The sequence below is a fragment of the Phytophthora parasitica genome (genome assembly GCF_000247585.1).
Source record: "Phytophthora parasitica INRA-310 unplaced genomic scaffold supercont2.42, whole genome shotgun sequence".
NCBI lineage: Eukaryota > Oomycota > Peronosporomycetes > Peronosporales > Peronosporaceae > Phytophthora > Phytophthora nicotianae.
Genome location: NW_008649028.1, coordinates 218,358 through 241,922, shown reverse-complemented (window position 1 = coordinate 241,922; position 23,565 = coordinate 218,358). Strand labels below are relative to the sequence as shown.

Below are 23,565 nucleotides of genomic sequence, written 5' to 3'. Positions count from 1 at the left end.
TTTTTTTAGTAACCGATTATTAAAAATCGTCGTTTAAAAAAACGTTTTTAAGTTCGTTTGAAAAACTCCAACTTCCTCATCAATCTCGGGGAGTTCGTTGCTCAATATCTGCCGAGTGGAGACAAAGACGAAACAGCACCTGTTGCGTAGGCAAATAAAATTTTGATGCTTTTCGTTGTTGCCGAAACCGTGTTCTTGCCATAGAGAGATCGAGCTTAACCAATCTCACAGCTTCCCTTTGCAAAACAAGCTTCTTTTACTGCCGAGTAACTCCAGTTGGAAGTGATATAATATATAAGGCCAGAGGACAGGGAAATCGACATTGCAAGTCGCGTCTCCAAGCAAAACCAAATCCAGCGCATGAAGCGAAACAGCGTCATCATTGAAATCGGGATAACATATCGTGATAAAGCATAAGAAAGGTATCGGTTTTATCAATTAGCTTTTCCGTTCCTCACCGATGCCAGTTAATTAAACGAATACTAAAACTGCACCTCGTTCATATCCTTTGGTATGACAATTTGCGTGAGCACGTAAAAAATCTCAGTCAACAAAATGAGTTAAGAAGTTTGATAGTATTTGCATTTGAAACATTACAGTGTACATGTACCAATAGCCCAAAAATAAAAATGACGTGGCGCAAATTTTAATTTTTTTGCAGCTGACTACAAAGCTGATTCAACTCTAAACGAAACAGTGCTCCGCTCCGTACACTCTGCCCTCTGGAGTGATTAGAGCTCTTTCAAACACACGACTCACGTCTTCGAGACTACCGAATAGACGCAACATTGGCGTGACCAAGTCTAACAGGGTCACGACCTTCACTACTCGATCCGTCTGCGTGTCCCAGTCGAACGATACCGAACCTTGCACGACAAGGTGGCGACCCAGCAGTTTAACTGCAAGCGGACACCACGCCCCGCCTCTAACACCGCCATGTCCGTCGCTATTCAGATGCGGGAACGCTTGTCGAAGCGTATTGCTGGAAATCGTAATGCTTGTGGTGGTACTAGCAATCAGAGAATCGAACAGAGCTCCGGTCTCCAAGCGCCCCACTTGAACATAGACGTCCTCGAAGCAGAGCGAAAAGAGTTTCCAGTTTCTTAACAGAGCCTGAGGTCCGCACTCAAAGCCATTTGTAACGTCCGGCGCCATTGATACCATTAGGAATTTCAGTGCAAAAGCGTCCAGGGCCTCTGGTGGTGATCTGAACCCGTGGCGGAACAATCGGAAATATTCCGCTGCAACACTCCAGACAGTCTGTTGCGTTGGAATACCCACTGTCACGCTGTGATGCTGCAACTCAAGGCCCTTGATATCCTCTTGAAGTTTGCAAATGTCATCTTCTAGATCCGCCAGTAGCTGGCGCTGTTTGTTCATGTATCGCTGCTGATTCACTCGACAAACCTCTCGGCGGCGTATTTTGCGTCGGAGGAGTTCTTCTGGAGTCACTTTCCGCCTTTTCCTCGAAGATGGCAAGATATCTGCTGTCGATCTGAATGTCCTTTTAGTAGATGCACGCGAGATATATTTGCTGGACTGAGTAAATGTTGAGGCAGGATCGGATTCGTCTTGGACAATGTAGCTCATGTTGGTAGGGTTGGTACGCTGAATTACGTTTCGAATCACCTCGTCGCTGAAAGAGCAGTTGTTCGGAGGATACAACGAGCAGGCGTCCATTGGAAGTTGTTCTTGGGGAGGGGGCTTGGTTGGGCTTGCAGGAAATTCCGAAATGACCAGCACAAAAGTCTGTTTTTGAGGTGATTTGTCTGAGTCGACGTGGAGTGATCAAGCCAATGAGCTTCCTAGGTGCTCATAATATGCACCTTCCTGTGATCATTCATATGGGTTGATTATTCGAAGTTATGTTTATGGTCTTTTCCCCAATGTCGCTCAATGCGAGTATTCGATGACACGGAAAAAGAAAAGTGTATAGCTCCATCAAGAGCTACATTCTCAGCAGACTGTGTCATGGAAACACCATCTATCAAATAGAATTGAGAGGGCTCGTCATAATATGAAGGTCTGCTGAAACTTAAAAAATAATCTGGAGATGCAGTATCGGTCATTTGACGGACAAATACGTCATTTCGGTTCTAAAAAGCATTTATAGTTTTTGTGATTTACGTTTATTAGTCCTCCTCAAAGGAGTCCAAAGAACTGTAGTACTTTTAAGTACTACTTTTACAGATTACGACAGTGAGTTACCACACTTCCTCCAGCCGCTAAAAAACGAGTAAGTAGTCGATTGTGCATAGCACGGCAACGTTTCCAAGCTGCCGTATTCGACCATCGTCAACTCTCGTTACATTAGTCACTGTCGAGTGCTACTACCGTAATAACTCGCTTCAGAATAAGAAGCGCCAACGCATATTCTGCTGCACCAATAACCACTTCCGGGTCACGTTCGTCACTCGCACCCTAGCGTCACACTCCGGTAGACGATCAGAAGACAATGGCATCAAACATTTCGAAGATCACGGGTTTGCAGCATCCGGGAACGACGTCTGGCCCCCACGGTGGAGCAATCGCTTGTGCTGGCCAGGGCAACACTGTCTTACAAGAAGACGAAGCCAAAGCCCTCATCGGTCAAAGTGTATGCTCGTCTCACAGTATCTTGCTTGTAGCAGAAGCTCAATTCGCGTATTTAAGCAGCTTCAACTCCATGATTTCGAGGGTGGCGCAACAACACCCCTGTCTATTTTTTTTTTTTTTCTGTGATGGCCATTTCAACAGTTCTGCACAACACAACGCGTACACTATGTACAGTAAATATGTAAGTGCATGTAATGTAGAACGGTAGTCATGGAATTTGACAATCGGAATCGCTCATTCTCCATTATCATTACACAAACTTCCAGCGATTTCCTGACCCGAGTATTGGACTTAAACTTGTGGCTAACGCTTGTTAATGGATTTTGCAGAAGATTGCGATTGTCTATGAACGAAAAGGGAGCATCCAGATATTCGACTGCACGCTCCACACGTAGTGCACGACACGTAGACGACACTGGACCCTATTTTTTCATCCACTCTGTGACTGTTGGCTGCTTCAGCAGCTCTGCGTGATACAGCTCCTTATCGTAGCCGTAGTCAAAGAAAAGCTGTACATCCGGGTAAACTACGAGTCAGAGGCCTGACTAAATGGATCATCAAAGTATTACACTTGATAGCGAGTCTGCGTACCTCTGTATGTGGCTGAATGTCGTGAATTGCATATAACCCGATGCGGAAATCACTGCTGACGTTCATAATCTTGCACGCGCAGTTCGGATTCTTGGAGTGGTTAATAAACTAAATCCAACAGGACGATCGTTAGATGATCAGATTAACTAAAAGATGCAACGACATGATACGTACTCTGGTCTTGTTGCCCTTCCGCGTAGAGTCGATGACAGTTTTGGTATCCAGATTGAATAGATAACTAAGCGAAAATTAAGTAATAAACACAAGGTAAGTACAACAACCCAATGCAAGAAAGAAAGTGTTGCTGTACCTGCGGTCGACCTTGTCGTAGACAGCTCCACGTCTATCAGCCTCTTCTTGTGACACCATCTCGCCAATGTACTCGATAATAAATTCATCCTTGGCAACAAACTCTTCTACGAAGAGTCCCCAGCCAGCAGCGCTGAGCTTTGAGCGGCCCATTCGGACGTGCTTTTCTTTGGATAACGCGATACTGCGGTTTTGGCACGATGTTTGCTGCTTCTCGTCCTTGTTCATTGTGTCCGATTTGCTGTCATACGGCTCACCCTTCTCGCGCGCAGCAATTTCGTCTGTGCAACACACCTTGCACAGATCGACATCACACTCGCGACCGGCGCAGTAGCAGGGGCATGCCTTAGTACGACAACGACCACGTTGACACTGGCATCCAGGAAAGAAAATCTTGCAGTGCTCGTGGACGCAGTGGCAGTGCTTCGAACAGAATATACCGTCTTCGACACAGGAGCAAACACCTGGTTCACAGGGACCCTCGTGGGAACACGGCTCGATTCTACGATTCCAAGACACACACACAACACATGAGTTCACTGTACAAAATACGCAGCGAATGAATATGCAATATGTTACGTACTTGATCTGAACAGAGTTCACCACGCCGTTTTGAGAATCTGTCGTATCGTGTACAACGCAATAAACAAGGTCAGCAGCAGCAAAATCTTCTATATCAGCACAAGCAATCGAATATAATGTGCAACCCAGCAAAAAGCTCGAGAACGGTGGTCTCTTGCGCCTCAAGGGGAGCATTAAGGGGGGGAGCATAGCTCAATATATGTCACTAAATGTGGCCGCAGTGCTTTGATCTTGAGCATTGCAGCGTATCTAGGGTGACAATAGCACATACAGACCTACTCTACTATAACACACACACGTACTCTGTAGATGGGAAATCGACATCCGTGAATTCTTCTTCTTCCGCGAGCGTCGACTCTTCGGTGGAGGACGAACCTAAGCCGTAAACAATTCGCTCATTAGGCCAGGCTTTTCCTATGGTATCATTTCTCACGCTTACCTCTTTTGGCAAGCTGCGATCGTTGATGTCGTAGTAGGCACACATCTCCGCAACTTCCATGCAAGTTTTATCGCCCAGTATCTTGGCCATTTCACAAAAGTTGCCCGAGCAAAGAAAATAAGTACGCGCACAAAGAATGCGCGCCTGTTTGTTCCATCCAAAGGTGGCCGAGATAGCACTGGCCTTGGAAAAGCCATTGGCACTCGATGAACTCATTTGGCCGAGGAAGCAATGGTTCCCGCAGTTCCGCCCTCTGTTGATCATCGTCTCCTTCTCCTTCAGATTCAACGCCACAGCATTTTGCTCCGAGATTTTCTATGAGTCACATTAAACGTGTCAGTTTGTCCGTGAATAAAGACACAGTCAGCCATGAATTCTTCTTACCAGCTTCGGCTGCTCGATACATCCATGATAGTCACAATCGTAGACACAGCAGCGTCGACAGAATAGACCTGACAGCAGAATCGACAGTGTAAATGCCGCGAATACATCTGCTAGCAACAAATACGATGCCACGTACTGCGGTAGGAGTCGACCGATTGCTCGTAAAGCTCGAAATACTTCTCCATCGAAATATTCGTCTGGTCGGCAAAGTCCAAGTCTCCGTTAGGCAACGTCGAGTTGGTCTGCGTATTAGCAGCCATCGCTTCTGTGCGTCGTTTCTTCTTCGCTGCGCGTTGCGATACACGTAGGTTCTTGTGTACCTCCACTAAAACCTCTTCTTCAACATGAATGACGCTCGCCACGCGCTTTAGATCGCTAGAAGTGAGGTCCCATGTGGACTGGAGAGTCCTCAGCACACCTTCACACATTTCCTTGGTGAATTCCACTTCGCACGCGCTCGTTCTCTGCTGTCTATATAATATTAGACATCAATTCCGTCAGTCTGCGTTCTGAACTCCTTAAAAGATGTAATCCTCACTTGATCTGGTAGAACTCGGACACGACGTCCTCTTCGTCGTCATCGCCAAAATATGGTAGATACTTCAGCGTTGGTTCATCTTCCACCTCGTAATTTTTAGTTAGCGCCGTCCACATCGTCGCCGTTGGGATTGGGGGCACCTTGGGCAGAATCACTGCACTCTTTTTCACCGTCATGCTGGGATTAATCAAGTTGAACTTAACCTTGTCTCTCACGTGTAGATCCGGTTCAATTGGCAGCTCCGATGCTGTCAAACATAGATAATTTTGGCAATAATAATTAGCTTCAATGAATACTGAAATATTATTTTTGCATTGTGACGCACTCTGTACTGTGATGCCCTGTAGCACTTCGAGCGATAGGTCATCTCTCGGTACCAGGCACGCCTGTCGTCTACGCCGCTGCTCAATCCTGTACAGTGAGGCTTTGAGCCGGTTACGCGCCACCACCATCTACACAATAATTGCACAATATTTGTATCCATGTGACGACCATCGAAAATCATAAAAGTAGTCCACTCCAATCAAATAAGCTGCGTACACTGGCAGCGATCTGATGTGAGCGGACGACGTGGTTGAATGCCTCGGCAGCCTGTGCGCACAGCTGCTCCTCCATCTCGGACTCGGAAGGTTCAGAGGTCTCTCCGTCCTCCAAGTCATATATCCTCTTCCGGCTCTCATATTCGTCGTCCCGAGGCATATTTGCAATTGCCTCCAAAACCTAATTGCGATTGTTAAAGTTGCTGGAAAGTTGCGCTGTTTTTTCTTCTTTTTTTCATTTCACCAACATCGTGTGGAGCACATAATTTAGTGTGCAACGTCCCAATATCGATCTGTTTGGCTGGCGGACACAGTATCGGACGGATGGTTGCCGGCGACAAGAAGGCGGTCTTCGCCACGCGCTCACAGCGCACGCTGGTGCTGAGCATCGTGCGCGAGGACTTCGGCGATGTAGCGGAGAACGTGGCCGAGGCGCTGCTGCGTTCCGAGGGCATGAGACTGGCCGAGATCGCACACAAGTTGCAGCGCCAGACAACGGCATCATCCTCGGCGCCTTCTGTGCACGAGGTGCGTAAAATGCGGCCGTCTTAGGTGGTGTATTGCTATTTTAAAAGATACTAATATGTTGTTATGCTGCTGGTATGAAGATCAAATGTGCGCTGCTCAAGTTGCTGCAGCACAATGTGCTGGACGTGACGCCCGTGGCTACACCTCGAGGTGGCTCGCCTGCTGTCGCTTACAATGTACGTTGTGCAATTCTATATTATCCTTATTAGTGGCAATTTATTGATCATGTTTTTGTGTTACTTGCGCCAGATTAACGTGCAGGAAGCGCTGTATCGCCTGCGGTTCCCCAAGTTTATCGAACTGGCCAAGGAGACGTTCGGCTTGGAGGGCGAGGTGGTTATGGAAGAGGTTCTGGTGCAAGGACGCGTGCGAATGGACCAATCTCTCGAAACAATGGCCTATAATTTAGCAGAGCAGCGGCGTCAGGAGCAGAAGTTAAAGACGCAGGAGGACGGAGAGCAGGCTACAGCTGCGGAGGAGGAGGAAATCAGTGAGGAAGAGCTGGACGAATGCCGTCATCTGGTGCGCGAGACGTTCGTGGAGATGGCTAAAAAGCGCTACATCTCTCGGGTGCATCCTCTGGACCTAAAGGTGGCAGAACCAGAAGAAACCCCGGACTTCCCTGCCAGTATCATGCGCGGACAGGATAAGGGCTCTACCAGCAACCTAAACAGCAAATCTGCGGTAGCTACGGCTGCTAATGGCGCTGGAAATGGCTCTAATGCGAACGGAAAAGCTGCTGACGAGGACGGGATCACAGTGCGTGGCAAGAAGCGTAAAGCTCCGTCTCCGCCTTCTGGAAATACGGTCCCTGTGGAGCTACAAATGATGCTGGATGCTGATGAAGCGGCTCGTAAAGAGAAGGACGACTCGGAAGCTGAGTGGGAACCCAGTTCAGCCTCATCGTCGACGTCTTCACGTGGCTCCAAGCGTAAGAAGAACTCGAAGCGTGCGAAGCTCCCCACTCGAGGCACATCGTCTGGAGACGGCACTACCGGTGGCGAAACCAGTGGTGAAGACGCGCCGGACGGCTCTGGAGCACACACGGACGAGCGTTCCTTGGTGTGGCGCTTTGGCGTGACTCAACTTCTGCGTGACCTACGACACAAGGCTTGCATTAGGTTTGCGACAGAGAATATCAACGCTGTTGCCGGTGTCATTGTGACGGCCATGCTGCAGCATTCAGCCCCGCGTGAACGTGAAAAAGACGAACCTACCTCAGCTCCAGTGTCGGCGCGTGATCTGTTCAACATGGAGAGTGTCAAGAACGCTCTACCTCCTGAGGCAAACAATCCGTGGCGACTGTTGCTCAACTACATTATGGTCATGTGTCGTGACAAGTCCGGTATGGTGATGAAGGTCGCGCAGGAGGCGTTCGACCCAACCCAGGCGCGCGCAGGCGACGGTGGTCAATATGTGGTGCACATGCAGAAGATCGTGGAGTTCTTGCAACAAGCCACGACTCACGCGTACATCCAGGACAAGTATGGGGTTGCGAGCGCTCGTATCGTGCGTCTGCTGATGGAGAAGCGCCAATTAGAACAGAAAACGATCGGCGAGTTGGCGCTGCTGCCGTCTAACGATGCGCGGCACCGGCTGTACGAGTTGTACACAGACAAGTTGCTAAAGATGCAGGAGATCCCGAAGCGCGCCGACCACAACCCAGCCTTCACGTTCTTCTGTTGGTCAGTGGACGTGCCGCAGATGCAGGCGCGTATTACGGAGCGCGTGCAGGACTCGCTGTGCCGTCTTCGTCGTCGACGTAAGTTCGAGGCGGAGGAGAACAAAGAGCTCATTGCGCGGTCGGAGCAGCTGGTTGAGGCCAACGATCTGGACAAATTCGACAAGCTCAGCCGCTCGCTCGACCGTCTCGACCGTGCCATTATCCACTTAGACGGTATGCTGATGTTGTACCGCGATTTCTAGCCCCAAGAGTTGATACCTGCAGCCGGCAGACGTAATATATCTGGAGCTAGCCTCGTTTTGCCGTTCGTGCCGTCCCATTCCAGTGCTGTAGTGTGGTGCGTTCCTCTGTGTATTGACTCGTTGGTCGTTGCTGTATTGACACCATATTTAGTCGCCGTCGTCTCGCTCCATTCCTCGAAACGACAAGCTCGCCGTACTCGGATCTTCCAGACCGATGGACTACTATGAGCTGCTCCAAGTTCCTCGTGGCGCTACCGAGCAGGAGATCAAGAAAGCGTAAGTGCGTCAGCTGCAATGTCGAATTTCTTGCAGTATGCTGAGTTGTTGTGCTTGGTCGGATAGCTATCGCAAACTTGCGATGAAATGGCATCCTGACAAAAACAAGAACAACATGATGGAGGCTCAGTACCGTTTCCAGGAGATCTCGGAGGCTTACGACGTGTTGAATGATCCAGAACGTCGTGCCATCTTCGACCAGTACGGCTACGACGGTCTCAAGAACGGAGTACCGGACGAAAACGGCGACATGCGCGACGGCTACGCCTTCAACGAACGAGCGTCCGAGGACGTGTTCAATAAGTTTTTCGGAACGAACAACCCGTTCGGTGACTTCGGATTTGGTGATACACTCCCGTTTGCGAACTCTCTGCGTAAGAAAGGTCCCAAGAAAGCGGAGCCCATTGTGTGTGATCTGGTATGCACGTTGGAAGAGCTGTTCCTGGGGACGTCCAAGTCTACGGTCGTTGCACGCAAACGACTGCAGAATGACGACTTGGTTGACGACGCCAAGACTTTCGTGGTCAAGATCAAGCCTGGCTGGAAGGCTGGCACCAAGATCACGTTCGATCGGGAAGGCAACGAGACTCGAACCAACGAAGCTGGAGATGTGGTCTTCCAAGTGGTGCAGCAAGAACACAATCTGTTCAAGCGTGACGGTGCTCACCTTGTGTTTACGGCCAAGTTGAAGCTGAGCGAGGCATTGGGCGACTACTGCGTGGAGGTGCCGACGTTGGATGGTCGCAAGCTGGCCATATCATGCAACGAAGTGGTGAATCCCAGCTCAGAGAAGGTGGTGAAGAATGAAGGCATGCCGATCTCTAATAAACCAGGCGAACGCGGCGATCTGCGCATCAGATTCGACATTACCTTCCCTCGCCATCTCACGACACTCCAGAAGACAGCTCTAGCAAAAATCTTAGGCTAGCAGGCATTAATATCTCACAACTGAAGAGTAAGCATTCGTTTTCTAGTTCGTACCAACCGTAATATCGGGTAGTTGATTGAATATTTACTACAAGCCCCCAAGACCGAAAAGTATTCACCAAAAGGTCCTACATGAGCTCACTGCACAAATACAAAACATAATACAGTTAGTAAATGTTTCAAACAGCAACCATCATCACAGAAGCCACTTACTAAGCAGGGCCACCTCCGCCCTCAGGGACAGTCCAGTTGATGTACTCCTTGGGCATCTTGATTGAGCAGCATTTGCAGTGGACGCAGTTCTGGGCGTTGATCACAAGCTGCGGCACGCCGTTGGCCTCGCTACCATCCGTGTATTCGTAGACACGAGCGGGACAGAATCGCTGCTCCGGGCCAGCGTACACAGGGAACGACTCCTTCGAGGGAACCTCCGTGTGCTCCGGTTTAATGCGCAGATGAGCAGGTTGGTCGTGGTTGTGGTTGGTACCGCTGCGCTGCAGGTTCGAGAGCAGGTCGAACGTCAAGTTGCCGTCGGGCTTCGGATACTCGATGGGTGTGAACTCCTTTGCCGGGCGCGTCTTGGCCGAGTCTGGCTCGGTGTTCGGGATAGTCCATGGCTCCCTTCCTCTGAGGACGTGCGTCGCCACTCCAGCGTGTAGCAGACCAGGCAGAAAGCCCTTGTGGAATCCAGCGTGCACGTTACGCACAGCCTTGAGCTCCTCGGCAATCCAGGAGTCCTCCACAGCAGCCTCGTAGCTCGAGATGTCAATAGCTGGCTCCTCAGGGTTGATCTCCGCCGTCTCGGCGACAGGCTCTGCACCAGTGGCAGTCAAAGCCTCATACGCAGCCTCAGCAGCAAGCATTCCGGACTTCATAGCAGTGTGCGTGCCCTTAATTTTCACGCCGTTCAGGAAACCAGCCGAGCAACCAATCAAACCGCCGCCAGGGAACGTCAGCTTCGGGATAGCGTGATAACCGCCTTCATTCAAGCAACGAGCGCCGTACTGGATGCACTCGCCACCTTCCAGGTACTTCCGGATCGCCGGGTGAGTCTTAAACCGCTGGAACTCCTCGTACGGGTTGATGTACGGGTTCTCATAGTCCAGACCAACAACCACACCGATCTGCACGAGATCCTCCTCCATGTGGTACATGAAGGAGCCACCGAACGTCTTGTCCATCAGCGATTGCTGCAATGGCCAGCCGAGCGTGTGCTGAACAAGACCAGCCTGGTGCTTCTCCTTGGGGATACGCCACACCTCCTTCACGCCAATACCGTACGTCTGGGGCTGCACACCTTCGCGCAAATTGAACTTTTCCATCACTTCTTCACTGCACGAGCCACGGCAACCTTCACCAAACAGCGTCTGTAGCAAAAATCCGCGTCAATAGCTGTAATACATAAGTCCATCATAGTAATTGTGTACGCACCACACGTGCACGGAGCTCCATGCCGCGAGCAAAAGTTCCCTTGGGCTTGCCGTCCTTGCCGACACCGACATCACGCGTGGCAATGCCGCCCACTGAGCCGTCCTCACGGTACAGCACTTCGGAAGCCGAGAAACCCGGGTAGATCTCGACACCAGCCTCCTCGGCCTGCTCGCCCATCCAGCGGACGAACTTGCTGAGACTGATGATGTAGTTGCCTTCATTGTGCTAAAAGGCCGTTCAAATCACAGAGGAAAAAACGGGTCGATGTTAGAAAAAGATTTTGTGTTGCTCACCACCAGAATTTGATACAAAAAGTGACTCACCTCCTCACGAGGCAAAAGGAAGTGCGGCAGACCAAGCGACTTGTCCTCTGTCAACAGTAGGAACTTGTCTTTGGTCACGGGCGTGTCCAGAGGGGCACCCAGATCCTTCCAGTCGGGCAGCAGCTCGTCCAGCGCACGTGGCTCGAACACATTGCCTGACACAATGTGAGAACCCACCTCGGCGCCCTTCTCGACCACGCACACAGACAGATCCGTGCCCTTCTCGGCCGAGAGCTGCTTCATGCGGATCGCGGCCGCGAGACTCGCAGGGCCGGCGCCCACCTGTCAGCAATAGCGTAACCGATCGATGAGTATAACCATCACTTCAATTCCGCACTCAATGAAATTACCATCACTCTGCAATCTACGTACCAGCAACACGTCGTAGTCCATGGCCTCGCGCGGCTCGTTGAGCATCTCTTGCTCCTCGGCTGTGAGCGCAGCGGACGACAGGAAGCGCGAGTGTGCAGCGAGCGGCTGACGCTTAAGTGTCTGAAGCTTCGTGCGCAACGACAGCGAGCGGCGCCACATGATGCGAAGGTCTCTACTTCTCTTCTTGGGCTACTTGAGCACGAGCTCGGGATTTCCGCAATGGCGGTCTGCACCCTCACGTCCGCCTGCACGTCACACCCGATCCAACAGCCACACCCTACAAAGCCGTGCTCCTGTCCGTAGATTGGCTACTTCCTGTACAAAATTCGATGATTGGTGAAAATTCGATTCTGGCGGTCCAAGTATCTTTTTGCAAGATCGACGTGTGTTCGATTTAGAAATACGTGTGCACCAACAGCTCCGTCGGCTCACGATTTCTAATTGTAGCGTCGATGCAACCGGCCTTGTTCGACATCCAAGGTCTGAGGCGGGAGCTTGTTGCTTTAACATTTCCAATTGTTGCTGCGACCGTGGTCCGGAGCAAGTGAGCAAGTTTTGAACACCAAGAATCAATTGACGTTAAGAATCTACATGTACAATACGTCGAGCCAAGATCACTTTTCAGTGTAAATCTCGCGGAGAATGCAGAATAATTGCTTCACAACGGAACATTGGACGGCGAGTATTCAACCATGGTCGTTTTCCCATCGTCCTCGCCGTGCAGTCCGAGTCCACTCTCTCGTCATTGATCTTGAGCCGTTGCTAGTGGTGGCTCATCCAGCGGTGCAGCTCTGAGCAATGCCAGCGGAATGCACCACGAGCACTGCCCACAATGCATTACATGCATATCCTTCTTCCAAACTGCAGATTGGATCGCAGCCTTGTTGTTGTTGCAGATCGGTGCATCCAATCACCTGATTAGACGAAATTGAAGTTCAAAGTGACCTATATGCAGTAGCGAAAGCAAAGCGAGCTTCCAGCAACAGCAGCAGCACTGCTTCCAGCAGGCTATGCTGGAGAGCTGGAGCCTCAACGCGCTTTCGCAACTGCCCAATGACGTCAAGTCGTTGTTTTCTCACCCGTTATCCGTCGATATGTGCGACGGTCTCAGCACTCAGACCCGGCCATGTTGTGTCGCTTGTGGCAGGGATTGGCTCGTTCATTTTGCTGCTTGGGTTCTCACCTCAAGAGCTTTCGATCCCATAGAAACGAGGACTTTTGGCCTACATGATGGGGTAAATCGCAGAGGGCTGTCATGCTGGACTTGATGACGCTCCGCCCAATGGTACGTGGTGCAAATCTTACTACTGACGTGGATCATAGCCCGACAAGAGACCCGTAATGACGCGCACATCATCTTAGCTTGGACGTTAAAGAGGCGCAGTATTGGAATTGCGCTTCACGATGGTTGTCCGGTGCATATTACAATGACGGCGGCGGTGCTTTTACCAGTCCCTCCGGGAACCACAGAGCGATCTCCTTCTCGGTATGGATACGTTTGTTGTTTGAGAGTTCTACTGGTTTCATCTCCGTTGCGCTTCACAAGCTGCAGCACATTGACGTTGCCTGGGTAATTGAAGTGCAAGCACTCTGCGTCATTTGCGGCCTGGGGCTCCGCGATAGCTGGTAGTCAACTGACATTTTTGCTGCGTATTCGACGCGGTGGCGAATGAACCTGCCTCACCGAGTTCGCGCTACAGCTGAAATCATTGTGTTTCACGCTAAAGAAAACGCTTCAGCTGCTGCTTGTGTTGATAATTGACTACTTGTACTAAGTACAGGATATAATAGCACCCTGCACTCGCTTTCTTACCAGCAATTCATCAAGAACACTTAAACGTTATCTTGGCCTGCTGCAACGAATTAGATTTGACGGCCTTGAATTGTTTATTGCAAGTGCAGCACTTCTTGTCACCGCATCCAGAAGGTGTAGATGAAACAAATGTGCTGTGTTCGCCACGGTCGGCGATTGGATTATGGTGAGGTACAAAACGTAGTAAATACTACTAGCCTAACTTGAGGCGAGCTCTACGTCGTCATCGTTCGCTTCAGTTTTTTTTTTTTTTTTAACTTGGCGTGCAGCCAGACACGGTCCATAGTGACTCCCTTCTTGCGATTGCGTAGTCGAACTGTACAGTATTCGTTCTCTAGTACTTGAAATCCAGCCTTTTCGAACAGCTCCGCGAGAACTTCGCGCGAGAAAAAGTAGGCCAAGGTGCCGTCGCTGCGGTAGTACAGACTTGGGCCCAACTTCTTTGCGTTGCGTCGCATGGCGAGGTCGTACAGCCCGTAGTCTCGGAAGCAGACAATCCCTCCAGGTCGTAACGCCGCGAAGATCTTTTGCAGTGTTTGAGCGAATGATTCTGGTGGTAAGGCCGAGAGTACAAACACCATCAACACAATATCGATGGACTCTGGAGCGACTCTCGTCAGCTCCTCTTGCGCAATATCGCACACGAAGGCTCGGCATCGCTTGGGGTCATACTCGGGATTGTGCTGAAGAATATCAATGGCGTGTGCGCTAAAGTCACATACCTGTGCGTGGATATTGGGACATTCGGCCAGAATGGGGAAGATGGCACTACCGTAGCCACATCCAAGCTCCAGAACTTCCACCACCTCACGTTCTGGTGCGTAAAGCTCGGGGAACTCCTTGACGAGATAGTTGCGGGGTTTGTACACCTTGCCTGGATAAGCGGAACATCAACGACAACGTTGAGTCAGCTTCAACAACCTGGGGTTTGAAGCGCAATGACAGCCAGCCAACCATTATTGCGCTGGTGGAAGACGTCCCACTTATCCTTGGCCTCCTTGGCAAGCTGCTGCGTCTCGAGGGGCCCCTCTTTTACCTCGCCTTCGACCACTTCGTCACGTTCCTTCGCGTGCATCTCGCATTCTCGAGCAAGGTCTTCCCACTCGAAGTCACGCGAGTGCAGCTGCACTTCGCGCTTCGGCTTGAGTTTATGGTCTGCCATGATAATGGCAAATGAAAAGTCATGTTGAGATGCTTGACATGTCATTAAACACAGGTAAGCAAAACAAAAAGAATTTGATTTGATACTTTTTTTTAATGACATTTATCGTTACATTTTTTGCTTAGCAGCAACATAATATTAATTCAACAACGAATGGCACAAGCAAAGGAGAAGCGGAAGAAGAACAGTGCAGGCCGCGTGAAGAAGGACCCGCTCGTCATAAAGGGCAGTGATAAAAATGCTGTGCGCAAAGGTCACGTAGTCTGTGTCACCAGTGTTCCGTCCGCACTGTGCGCCAGCGAGCGCACTGTACGAGACTTTTTCGCCGAGTACGGGATGCTGCTATCCGTCACGGTGCGTCGTTTTCACTTGCCACATTTACATTATTCATTTCAAAATGACACCTTTTGTACTTTCCAATGGTAACAGATCCACCATAACTTTTTGGACATGAAGCCAGATGGGTTCATGTACTTGGAATACGCGGAGAAGGGGGAAGCAGAAGCTGCCATCGCTGCAGTGAAGGAGAAGAGTGTGGGTCTAGCAGCTCAAACGGACGTCAGGTTCACGAGGGCAATAGATCCTGCGGATATTACGGGGATGAAAGCGGTGTTGGCGCTGCCTCGAGGAGAACCGAATTTCCAGGTGGATGAAAGCATGAAGGACATTTTGTTGGGCAGACTGGAGATCAACCGCTTCTCGCAGAGCCAACAGGAACAGACGATGGACGAGGACGATCTCATTCTGCAGAGTCTGTCGCAACATTCGTTTACCAGCTCCCAACCGAAGAAGAAAAAGAAGCGCCAGAAACACCCGGAAGACGCCACGTCAAGTAAACTGAAAAAGGCCAAGAAGAAGAAACCGAGGTTCGATAAGGTGGCTCTACCCACCGAGTAGATCCAGATCGTGGATATTATTAACAATAGGTTAGATTATTGCAACGAGGACGATGAACGCTTCTCCTTCATGCGCCGTAAAAGCAGCTGCATCCGCTCGCTGGACGAGCATGTACACGTGGTGTGGCCACAAGTCGGACACTGTTGTAACTTAGCCTTCTTATTAGGAAGTTCACTGCTCACGAGGGCTTCACGGCGTGGAGTAGTTGACAACAAGGCTACTGGTTTCGCATTGTCTTCTCTAGACGCCCCACCTGCAAGTGCAACTCGAGGGTCTTTGTCGTCTTCGTCTGACGCGAACTCATCAGAGCTTGAAGGTAGTTCGACAACTTCAAATTCTTCGTCTCCAGATCCGTCCTTCCAATCATCATCTTCGTCGTCATCTTCATCGCTACAAGTCCCTGTGACGGCTGCTTGTGTTCGTTCATCGGTATCTGATTGGAATGTTCCATTGTTTGTTGTCCAATTTGCACCGAGAGGTGCAACAAGCGTGGACGTCACTTTGCGCTTTGCACGTTTGCTTGACCCAGTCTGAGAGTCCGTGACAGACAGAGCAGCTCCATTAACGCTCTTGCCAACAATTCGTCTCTCCAACGCAGCTAGAGCGCGTTTCATGCGTTCATTGCCAGGCTGTCCTAGGTTCTTCAGGCGAAGTGGATGTCGAACGCGCGGGGAGCGCTTGTCGCTTGATGGCTCCTTCGCATCACGAGACGGAGACAGAGGCGGAGATCGAGAACCATTCCAGAGTGAGTTAGCACTGAGAACAGACTGATCGTCCGAGTCGGACATTAGCGTATCCTGCTCAAACGTATCACCACTTGCTTCATCCTCGCCATCCTCATCACCTTCGTCGTCATCCGTAAATTCCAACTGCTCGAAATCCGAGTCGCTCCCTTCGTTCTCAGACGACAGTAATTCATCATGCTCATAGTCACTGTCATCGTCTTCTTCCTCGCTCTCCTTCTGCGCCATTCGAGCGTCCATAAGAACAGTAGCTTGAGGCATTCGAGTCATATTTGTTGTCGACGTTCCAGCTAGATCAGACGGCATCGCAATCGGCATAAACTCTTGCATCTGTGTGCTCCCAAGAGAATGAGGCACTCCACTGTCCGCGACATCAGCATCCAACTGGTTCTTCTGCAATTTATCCTTGGCATCATTGTCTTCGTCCATAAATGACGGCCAGTTGTGCATACACGTTGAGTTCAGAAGCGTAGCCGGGCTTATAAATGACCACGACGAGAAAAACAGAGCTGGATGCAGATTTTTCGTCCTGCATGAAGCATCAGATTCCTTCTTCTGAGCAGCACTGATAAGAGACGATATGCCGGGGGCAAAGTCAAGACCGAAGGAAGACGTGTCACCAGCTGATTGACCCATAAGACTGCCTCGCATACCTTGACCGAGTTGCTGCAGCTGTAACGCTGCATCCAGCTTCGCCTTCTCCGCTTCTCCTGTTTGTCGCAGCATTCGATGTCGTAATTTGTCCTCTAGATACTCCTTCATGGCCACCGCAAGATCAATCGAGTCATCTTCGGGTGCTGTTAGGCCGATTTCAGCAAGATCAGAGCGGAATTTCGCCGCAAGCCGCTCCCAGCGCTTCCTAATCTCGAGTCGACTGCGATGCGGGAGATAATTCGTGGCCAGACGAGCAAAATGATATTTTTCCTTGTGTAACTCAACGAGACCGCGAGCAATCCTAAGATCCTCTTCAAGTAGCCAGCTGTTGCTGTGGTGTTGCGGCTGGGACTTCAAATGTAGCGCTTTAACAGCATTCATCGCGATTTTCGGGCGGGTCAAATACTTGTATCGATGCCGGATATTCTGTGTGGTCTTGGTCGGAAGAAAGTGCTTCTGGATTTGCTCCCACGACTCCGCTTGAGTACCAAATCGTTTGGCTCCGTGAGCCAGCAAAGTGTCTTCAGTCGTCGAATAGCCTTTCTTGCTTTTCCGGCGTTTCTTCGCAGTCTGCAAGTGCGTGTCCAGCTGCAACATTTGTTCTTGGATGGCACGATCACGCTCTTCAAGCGAACAACCTCGCGCAAAGCCAGCTGATAATTCATCCACCGTTTGTGATCCCACCAACTCGAACATCGACGGGTGGGCCACTGCTGCATGAGCTGCTGTCAGTGACCTTGTCACACGTCGCGCCGCCAACAGATTTTCAGTGCCGGTGGTGCTTTCTTCCAGTCTAGACGGGTCTCTATCAGACGAAGTCTTGTTCGCGTCTACTCCTTCAGTGGTTGATCCACCAGTACTCCCTGACACCGCTGGATTCAGTTTCGACAGCAATTCGTTCTTGTACTTAAGCGCCTTCTCACCTCGCTGTTGCAGTTCCTCGATCATTGCTCGACACTCCGTTAGCGCCGGTGACGGTGGTTTACTCGCCAATAAATGATAACTCTGCAGCAATAACTGCAAATGTTTATGCATCTGCGATGCCAGTTGAATGCATTGCTCTTGTGTAACTGCTCCTGGTTTTCTGCGTAGCACGGCCGGCGTAGTTTGACTGAAACTCATCACCCTTGGTGACTTGGTGGTTGCATTATTCTTCCCTAAGTCTCCAGCCACCGAAGCAGCAATTGGTATCATGCCTTCACTGACATTATCAACAGTCAGAGGTTCGTCCCGAGTTGATTCAAGAGCTGGCACCGCTGCCGGTAGCTTCGGGAACGTCATTTGTGTCGAGTCAAGTAACAGATCGGTCAGCTCCTTCTTGGAGATGCCTCGACGAGCTTCTTCATCCTCATGGTCTTCTTCTTCTTCTTCGGGTTTGTACTCCTCGTCCTCCTCGTCCAAGAATGACAAGTTCACCTGCTCATTGGGCAACAAACTCGACAGGAATCGCTGGTATTCGCGGTCTTCCTCTGTCTCCGGTACCCCCTGTAGCAGTACTCACGCATTAGCTCTAGCCACATTAACAGTGCGGAATAATCTCATTATTTTTGGCGCCAAATCCAAAAATTGTGATTTGAGTGGTGATTTTTGGCGCCAAAAGTTCGTACCAAGTCGAGCGGAGCGTCCGGAAGTGAGGCCTCTAGCGTGTCAATGGGCACGTCCACAAGCGAAAACTTGGTACGTGTGCGGCCGGCGATGGTATCCTCGTCTGTTCCGGCGTCTAGAGCGTCGGATTCGGCCGCTGGGTCGCTGGGCGCCTCCTCCGACATAGTGAGCTTACCCGCGCTTGTGAAGGTTTGGCGTGCATCAAAGCGCGCAAAAGAAATCTGCGACGTGTGAGAAAGAGTAAAACCTCGACGAAAAACCTTATTCAGTGAAGAACTTTGTACGTTATGTAAGCTTTTCTGGGACAACAGTCAAGTACGTCAGCAAGGATGCAGCGAAGCGACGCAGCATTCACCATGTCTTGTCGCTTCAGCTTCCGCTCATTGTGCAAGTTACCCGTCGCTGGTCAACTTACTTATTCGCAATGGCTCCTACTACTTCCTACTCGACGTCAGCAACTATGGGCAGAGTCGTGGGCACTTCAAATGCAGCGGAGGCTAAATCCAACCTTGAGTTCGGAACGTCGGTCATCAACACCAACTTTGAGCCCCGTACCGGCCCAGACTACAAGACCTTCATGCTTGACAAGGCTTTTGTAGCCAGCTTCGAGAACCAGACGCCGCCTTTCGGCTTCAACGGTCTTGGCGAGCTCGTGTACATGCGTACGTACTCGCGGGTCAAGTTGGACGGCACCAAGGAGCGTTGGTTTGAGACCATCGAGCGCGTGATTAACGGCACCTTTAATATGCAAAAGAAGTGGCTGTTGCAGCTGGGCCGTCCATGGGACGAAGAAGAGATGAACCGCATTGCCCAGGAGATGTACACTCGTATCTACCAGATGAAGTTCACGCCTCCTGGACGCGGTCTGTGGGCTATGGGATCACCGATCACTGAGGACCGTGGTCTGTACGCGGCACTGAACAATTGTGCTTTCGTATCGACAGCTGATATACTTGAGATCGCGACTCCATCCAAACCATTCTGCTTTTTGATGGAGGCGGCCATGCTTGGTGTCGGAGTGGGTTTTGATACCAAGGGTGCCGGGAAACTGCTAGTACAAGGCTGCGATGAGACCAAAACAAATACCTACGTCATTCCAGACTCCCGTGAAGGCTGGGTGGAGTCCGTGAAGTTGCTGCTGGAGGCGCATTTCCTTCACCAACCAGCCTTGAAGTTCGATTACACTTTGATCCGTCCAGCTGGTGCTCCGATCAAGGGCTTCGGTGGCATCAGCTCCGGCGCCGGCTCGCTGACTGCTCTGCATGTAGCTATCGAGTCCATTCTCAAACCTCTCGCAGGTAAGCTATTGACAGCGCGTGGCATCGTGGATATCATGAACCAGATGGGTGTCTGTGTGGTTTCAGGCAACGTCCGTCGTACTGCTGAGATTGCCTTCGGTGACTACAACGATGAAGAGTATGTGGACCTGAAGAACTACAAGAAGAATCCCGACCGTGCTGCGTTCGGTTGGACGTCTAACAACAGCATTTTTGCTGATATCGGGATGGATTATAAGCCTATTGCTGAGCGGATTGTGCGGAATGGCGAGCCCGGTTTCGCGTGGCTTGAGAACATGCGTAACTTTGGTCGTATGAACGGTATCAAGGACGATCGTGACTGCAACGCATGTGGTGGTAATCCGTGCCTGGAGCAGACTCTTGAGTCGTACGAGATGTGCTGTCTAGTGGAAACTTTCCCGTACAACCACGACAGTCTCGAGGATTTCCTGGAGACGCTCAAGTACGCATACATGTACGCCAAGACAGTGACTCTCGGCCAGACGCAATGGCCACGAACGAACGAGGTGATGAAGCGCAACCGCCGCATTGGTTGCAGCATGTCCGGTATCGCTCAGTTCATCTCGAACCGTGGTCTTAACGAGTTCCAGCGTTGGTGTGAGGCAGGTTACGACAGGATCCAGGAAGTGGACAAGCAGATTTCGACTCGCTTTGCCATTCCTCGGTCTATCAAGACCACGTCTATTAAACCTAGCGGAACGGTGTCGCTGCTTGCGGGTGCCACTCCAGGCATGCACTACCCTGAAAGCCGCTTCTACATCCGCCGCATGCGTCTGGACAAACATTCCAACCTTCTACCTACGCTGCAGCGTGCTGGGTACGAGATCGAGCCTGCCCACGAGGCTCCAGACTCCACGTTCGTTGTCTCCGTACCGGGGTGTCGAATTTTCTGTACTAATCCTGTCCTAAATGTCCTACAAAATCCTAAAAAACGTCGTAAATTACTGGAATAGATTGCATAATGTATCCTAAAAGTGTTCTAAATCCCGAAATATATTCGAATCCTAATACTGTCCAAAACTAAAAACCGGTATTTTAGACGGAAGTTTAGGACACATCCTAAAACCTATTTTGAGTCAGAATTTGGATTGAGGTTATTTAAAAATGACGGGAACCAATCATGCAGAACTACATTGTGTACGTATCTGTTGACACTTCTCAACTTCGTCCATGGAGCACAAGAACTACCGCTTCTGTAAGAAGCGCACCGTAGTGGAGACAGGAACAACCTATTTCAGCTGCGTGAAGTTCCGGGCAGGCTGTCCAGCACGTCTTGTAGTCAAGAAGGGGGGCGCTATCATCGAAAGAAATGCCCACTGCTGCGACCAAGACATTTTAGAAGAGGTCGCAGACGTTCGCCGCGACATGTCGTTGGAGCTCCAAGATCGCGCCATTAAGGAGTTCTCTGTTGCACCTGGTGTTCTGTGGCAGCGCGTCTTTGATGAATTCCGTGCCAAGCATCACCCGTCCACTATCTACGGTATTGCGCGCCCGAATGGTGTTACAATCATTAAAAACGTGCGCCAGGGTGCCACGGGTGGCGATATTTTCCGTGCAGTTGAGGCTACACCGGTGCGAAGCATTAGCGACTCGGACCCGCGCCCGTTCCTACAATTCAGCATGGTCACCCCACCACCACCGGCATACAGCGCATGCTGTGCTTTGGGCATCCGGACTTACTGCGGATTCTACGGTACCCGCAGCTGACCCTATTTATCGACGGTACCTTTTCCGTGGTACCAAAGGGTTTCTCGCAGTGCCTTATTGCTATGGTCTATGATCCCAGTGTCGACGTATACGTGCCGCTACTCTACGTACTCGTCAATTCGAAAAGCCAAGAAACGTATTGGCGAGTACTAGAGCAGCTCATCATGGCTTCCGACCGCCTGCTGGAGCCTCGCGATGTTACCTGTGACTTTGAGCTTGCGTTAATTAACGCTGTGATTGAGCAGTTTCCTACAGCCAACATCGTTGGCTGCCTCTTCCACTGGAAGCAGGCTCTTCGTAGGAAGATGATAGAGCTGAAGATTCCCAAGGAACAGATCGCGGATGCCATGAAGTCTGGAAAGCTGGACGTGCTTACAGTCATTCCTGCCGAAGAAGTGCTGGACAAGGTACGTAATTTTTCTGTATTTACTTTCGAAAAATATGACTTATATAAATATACTTTTTTATTTATTTTATTTATGCAGGGACTACGGTACGTTCGAAGCATCATCGACGAGACCGAGACGAAAACTAAATGGACCGCTTTCTGGAAGTACTTTGTACGAACGTGGACGAAGAGGTTCGACATGTCGCTGTGGAACGTGAGCCAGATGCGGCGCAACAATGTGAGCATGACAAATCGGACTAATAACCCGCTGGAGAAGTACAATCGCGATTTTGCTGCTCGCATTGGTGCGCCGCATCCAAGTATCCTCGTCTTCATTGAAGCTGCAAAGAAAGAAGCTCATTCCTACGTAAAGCTGCTGGACGACATCAAGCATGGTCGGCAGAGCGCTCCTGCTCACGCGCGATCTGTGAATGTTGAAGTTCCTGGGGAATACACGGCGTTTGAGTAGGTATTCTGACATTCAGTAAGTCATAAGAGATATCTTGTTGACATGGGCAGTGTATAAGTTTCCTACGTGTCCTAACTGTCGTACGTGTCCTCACTGTCCTACGTGTTCTAAATGTCCTAGAATCGATGCCGAAGGTTCGTGCCAATACCGTCATTTATGACAGTAGGTATTAGGACAAGTTAGGACGTTTAGGACGCTTTTAGTACGGAAAAGCTTCTTCCCGTACCGGTGGATGTCGGCGAGGGTGTACGCACGCTGTCCTATGTGTCTGCATGGGAGCAGTTCGCTCTTGCGGCCTTTTTGCAGCGCTACTGGGCGGACAACCAGGTGAGCTGCACAGTGACGTTCGACCCGAAGACAGAAGGATCACAACTTGCTCACATGCTGGACTACTTCCAATACCAGCTGAAGGGCATCAGTCTGCTACCGAAGCTGGAGCTGGGCGCGTACAAACAAATGCCGTACGAAGAGATCAACGCCGGCACGTACCATAAGATGAGCCAGAGCATTCAGCCTCTGCAGTTCAATGTGATCCTGTCCACAGAGACCGTGATCAACATTCCCGACAAGTATTGCGAGGCCTGTGTGACGGATCCAGAAGCTTAATAGATCGCAAGCCATAATAAGATACTAGTATTAACGTCGAACATGTATCTCCGCTCTCGCTACTTCTCGTCTCGAGGTTCTGAAAGCCTTCATGCGATCTTTCTCGGCATCCCTTTTCTTCAGTGGCTATGAGCTCTTCAACATGGAACTCACTTCGCAATCAACGACCTTCACCATCACGCAAGCGACAGATTATCCAATCACCTCCACGCCAACGATGCTTCCTTCAGTTCATTCTTGAATTTGCAGCGTGCGTGGCAGGTCGACGACTACCGGAACGAGTAAGTCGCTCAGAGTGACGCTATGTCACCAGTCGACCAGACCAAAGAAACGTCGGCCAAGGCTTTGCTGGCTAATGGTGTCCAAGTCTTCAACGACCATCTAGCGTCCAAGATCCAAGCAGGTCTCGGACGCCCCCTACCTCAAATGGAGGTGAGAGTCAAGAACCTCAGCGTCTCGGCCG

General features: G+C 50.5%; 11 protein-coding genes across 14 annotated transcripts; 6 read left to right on the top strand and 5 right to left on the bottom strand.

The window, feature by feature from the left end:
* Positions 1-684: 684 nt before the first annotated feature.
* Positions 685-1,680, bottom strand: PPTG_14612 (hypothetical protein; the record flags this gene model as incomplete). The annotated part of the gene is made up of 1 exon (XM_008911541.1): positions 685-1,680. The coding sequence occupies one exon, from the start codon at positions 1,678-1,680 to the stop codon at positions 685-687; it is 996 nt and encodes a 331-aa protein (XP_008909789.1).
* Positions 1,681-2,795: 1,115 nt separating this feature from the next.
* On the bottom strand, positions 2,796-6,163 carry PPTG_14611 (hypothetical protein). Of its 4 annotated transcripts, XM_008911537.1 has the most exons (12): positions 5,979-6,163; positions 5,764-5,890; positions 5,439-5,685; positions 5,037-5,371; positions 4,901-4,968; positions 4,517-4,831; positions 4,380-4,452; positions 4,079-4,115; positions 3,497-3,997; positions 3,361-3,424; positions 3,187-3,294; positions 2,796-3,104 (listed from the first exon to the last, which is right to left on the bottom strand). In XM_008911537.1, exons 1-12 carry the CDS (start codon positions 6,135-6,137, stop codon positions 3,018-3,020), a joined length of 2,121 nt encoding a protein of 706 aa, XP_008909785.1. In that variant the 5' UTR covers positions 6,138-6,163; the 3' UTR covers positions 2,796-3,017. The 4 variants fall into 4 exon arrangements, with proteins under 4 accessions (XP_008909785.1, XP_008909786.1, XP_008909787.1 ...); XM_008911538.1 differs by having other exon boundaries at positions 5,764-6,163; XM_008911539.1 differs by having other exon boundaries at positions 3,361-3,997.
* Positions 6,164-6,301: 138 nt separating this feature from the next.
* PPTG_14610 (hypothetical protein) lies at positions 6,302-8,431 on the top strand (the record flags this gene model as incomplete). Its single annotated transcript, XM_008911536.1, has 3 exons — positions 6,302-6,505; positions 6,586-6,681; positions 6,755-8,431. The coding sequence occupies 3 exons, from the start codon at positions 6,302-6,304 to the stop codon at positions 8,429-8,431; spliced, it is 1,977 nt and encodes a 658-aa protein (XP_008909784.1).
* PPTG_14608 (hypothetical protein) lies at positions 8,391-12,886 on the bottom strand. The gene is made up of 5 exons (XM_008911534.1): positions 11,761-12,886; positions 11,389-11,670; positions 11,066-11,290; positions 9,848-11,001; positions 8,391-9,775 (listed from the first exon to the last, which is right to left on the bottom strand). Exons 1-5 carry the CDS (start codon positions 11,917-11,919, stop codon positions 9,763-9,765), a joined length of 1,833 nt encoding a protein of 610 aa, XP_008909782.1. The 5' UTR covers positions 11,920-12,886; the 3' UTR covers positions 8,391-9,762.
* On the top strand, positions 8,646-9,635 carry PPTG_14609 (hypothetical protein; the record flags this gene model as incomplete). The annotated part of the gene is made up of 2 exons (XM_008911535.1): positions 8,646-8,707; positions 8,774-9,635. 2 exons carry the CDS (start codon positions 8,646-8,648, stop codon positions 9,633-9,635), a joined length of 924 nt encoding a protein of 307 aa, XP_008909783.1.
* Positions 12,887-13,617: 731 nt separating the features above from the next.
* Positions 13,618-14,804, bottom strand: PPTG_14607 (hypothetical protein). Its single transcript, XM_008911533.1, has 2 exons — positions 14,528-14,804; positions 13,618-14,447 (listed from the first exon to the last, which is right to left on the bottom strand). The coding sequence occupies exons 1-2, from the start codon at positions 14,778-14,780 to the stop codon at positions 13,789-13,791; spliced, it is 912 nt and encodes a 303-aa protein (XP_008909781.1). The 5' UTR covers positions 14,781-14,804; the 3' UTR covers positions 13,618-13,788.
* PPTG_14606 (hypothetical protein) lies at positions 13,836-15,914 on the top strand. Its single transcript, XM_008911532.1, has 3 exons — positions 13,836-14,789; positions 14,864-15,089; positions 15,165-15,914. Exons 2-3 carry the CDS (start codon positions 14,889-14,891, stop codon positions 15,630-15,632), a joined length of 669 nt encoding a protein of 222 aa, XP_008909780.1. The 5' UTR covers positions 13,836-14,789; positions 14,864-14,888; the 3' UTR covers positions 15,633-15,914.
* On the bottom strand, positions 15,545-18,843 carry PPTG_14605 (hypothetical protein). The gene is made up of 2 exons (XM_008911531.1): positions 18,637-18,843; positions 15,545-18,514 (listed from the first exon to the last, which is right to left on the bottom strand). The coding sequence occupies exons 1-2, from the start codon at positions 18,796-18,798 to the stop codon at positions 15,668-15,670; spliced, it is 3,009 nt and encodes a 1,002-aa protein (XP_008909779.1). The 5' UTR covers positions 18,799-18,843; the 3' UTR covers positions 15,545-15,667.
* On the top strand, positions 18,830-20,998 carry PPTG_14604 (ribonucleoside-triphosphate reductase, adenosylcobalamin-dependent). The gene is made up of 2 exons (XM_008911530.1): positions 18,830-18,914; positions 19,008-20,998. Exon 2 carries the CDS (start codon positions 19,059-19,061, stop codon positions 20,883-20,885), a length of 1,827 nt encoding a protein of 608 aa, XP_008909778.1. The 5' UTR covers positions 18,830-18,914; positions 19,008-19,058; the 3' UTR covers positions 20,886-20,998.
* A 104-nt stretch (positions 20,999-21,102) lies between these two features.
* Positions 21,103-22,545, top strand: PPTG_23553 (hypothetical protein; the record flags this gene model as incomplete). The annotated part of the gene is made up of 3 exons (XM_008911529.1): positions 21,103-21,504; positions 21,582-22,046; positions 22,125-22,545. 3 exons carry the CDS (start codon positions 21,103-21,105, stop codon positions 22,494-22,496), a joined length of 1,239 nt encoding a protein of 412 aa, XP_008909777.1. The 3' UTR covers positions 22,497-22,545.
* A 76-nt stretch (positions 22,546-22,621) lies between these two features.
* On the top strand, positions 22,622-23,102 carry PPTG_14603 (hypothetical protein; the record flags this gene model as incomplete). The annotated part of the gene is made up of 2 exons (XM_008911528.1): positions 22,622-22,630; positions 22,689-23,102. The coding sequence occupies 2 exons, from the start codon at positions 22,622-22,624 to the stop codon at positions 23,100-23,102; spliced, it is 423 nt and encodes a 140-aa protein (XP_008909776.1).
* Between the last annotated feature and the right edge of the window lie 463 nt (positions 23,103-23,565).

Excerpts from the sequence above, each read along its gene's own strand:
- PPTG_14611 (XM_008911537.1), bottom strand. The coding sequence starts at position 6,137 with ATGCCTCGGGACGACGAATATGAGAGCCGGAAGAGGATATATGACTTG. Across the intron at positions 5,686-5,763 it reads ACAGGGCATCACAGTACAGA|CATCGGAGCTGCCAATTGAA; the intron begins GTGCGTCACAAT and ends TATGTTTGACAG. Across the intron at positions 4,969-5,036 it reads ATCGGTCGACTCCTACCGCA|GTCTATTCTGTCGACGCTGC; the intron begins GTACGTGGCATC and ends TTCTGCTGTCAG.
- PPTG_14608 (XM_008911534.1), bottom strand. The coding sequence starts at position 11,919 with ATGTGGCGCCGCTCGCTGTCGTTGCGCACGAAGCTTCAGACACTTAAG. Across the intron at positions 11,671-11,760 it reads TGGACTACGACGTGTTGCTG|GTGGGCGCCGGCCCTGCGAG; the intron begins GTACGTAGATTG and ends TATTGCTGACAG. Across the intron at positions 11,291-11,388 it reads TCCTTTTGCCTCGTGAGGAG|CACAATGAAGGCAACTACAT; the intron begins GTGAGTCACTTT and ends ACGGCCTTTTAG.
- PPTG_14607 (XM_008911533.1), bottom strand. The coding sequence starts at position 14,780 with ATGACATGTCAAGCATCTCAACATGACTTTTCATTTGCCATTATCATG. Across the intron at positions 14,448-14,527 it reads CTTCCACCAGCGCAATAATG|GCAAGGTGTACAAACCCCGC; the intron begins GTTGGCTGGCTG and ends CCGCTTATCCAG.
- PPTG_14606 (XM_008911532.1), top strand. The coding sequence starts at position 14,889 with ATGGCACAAGCAAAGGAGAAGCGGAAGAAGAACAGTGCAGGCCGCGTG. Across the intron at positions 15,090-15,164 it reads GGATGCTGCTATCCGTCACG|ATCCACCATAACTTTTTGGA; the intron begins GTGCGTCGTTTT and ends CAATGGTAACAG.
- PPTG_14605 (XM_008911531.1), bottom strand. The coding sequence starts at position 18,798 with ATGTCGGAGGAGGCGCCCAGCGACCCAGCGGCCGAATCCGACGCTCTA. Across the intron at positions 18,515-18,636 it reads CGGACGCTCCGCTCGACTTG|GGGGTACCGGAGACAGAGGA; the intron begins GTACGAACTTTT and ends GTACTGCTACAG.
- PPTG_14604 (XM_008911530.1), top strand. The coding sequence starts at position 19,059 with ATGGCTCCTACTACTTCCTACTCGACGTCAGCAACTATGGGCAGAGTC.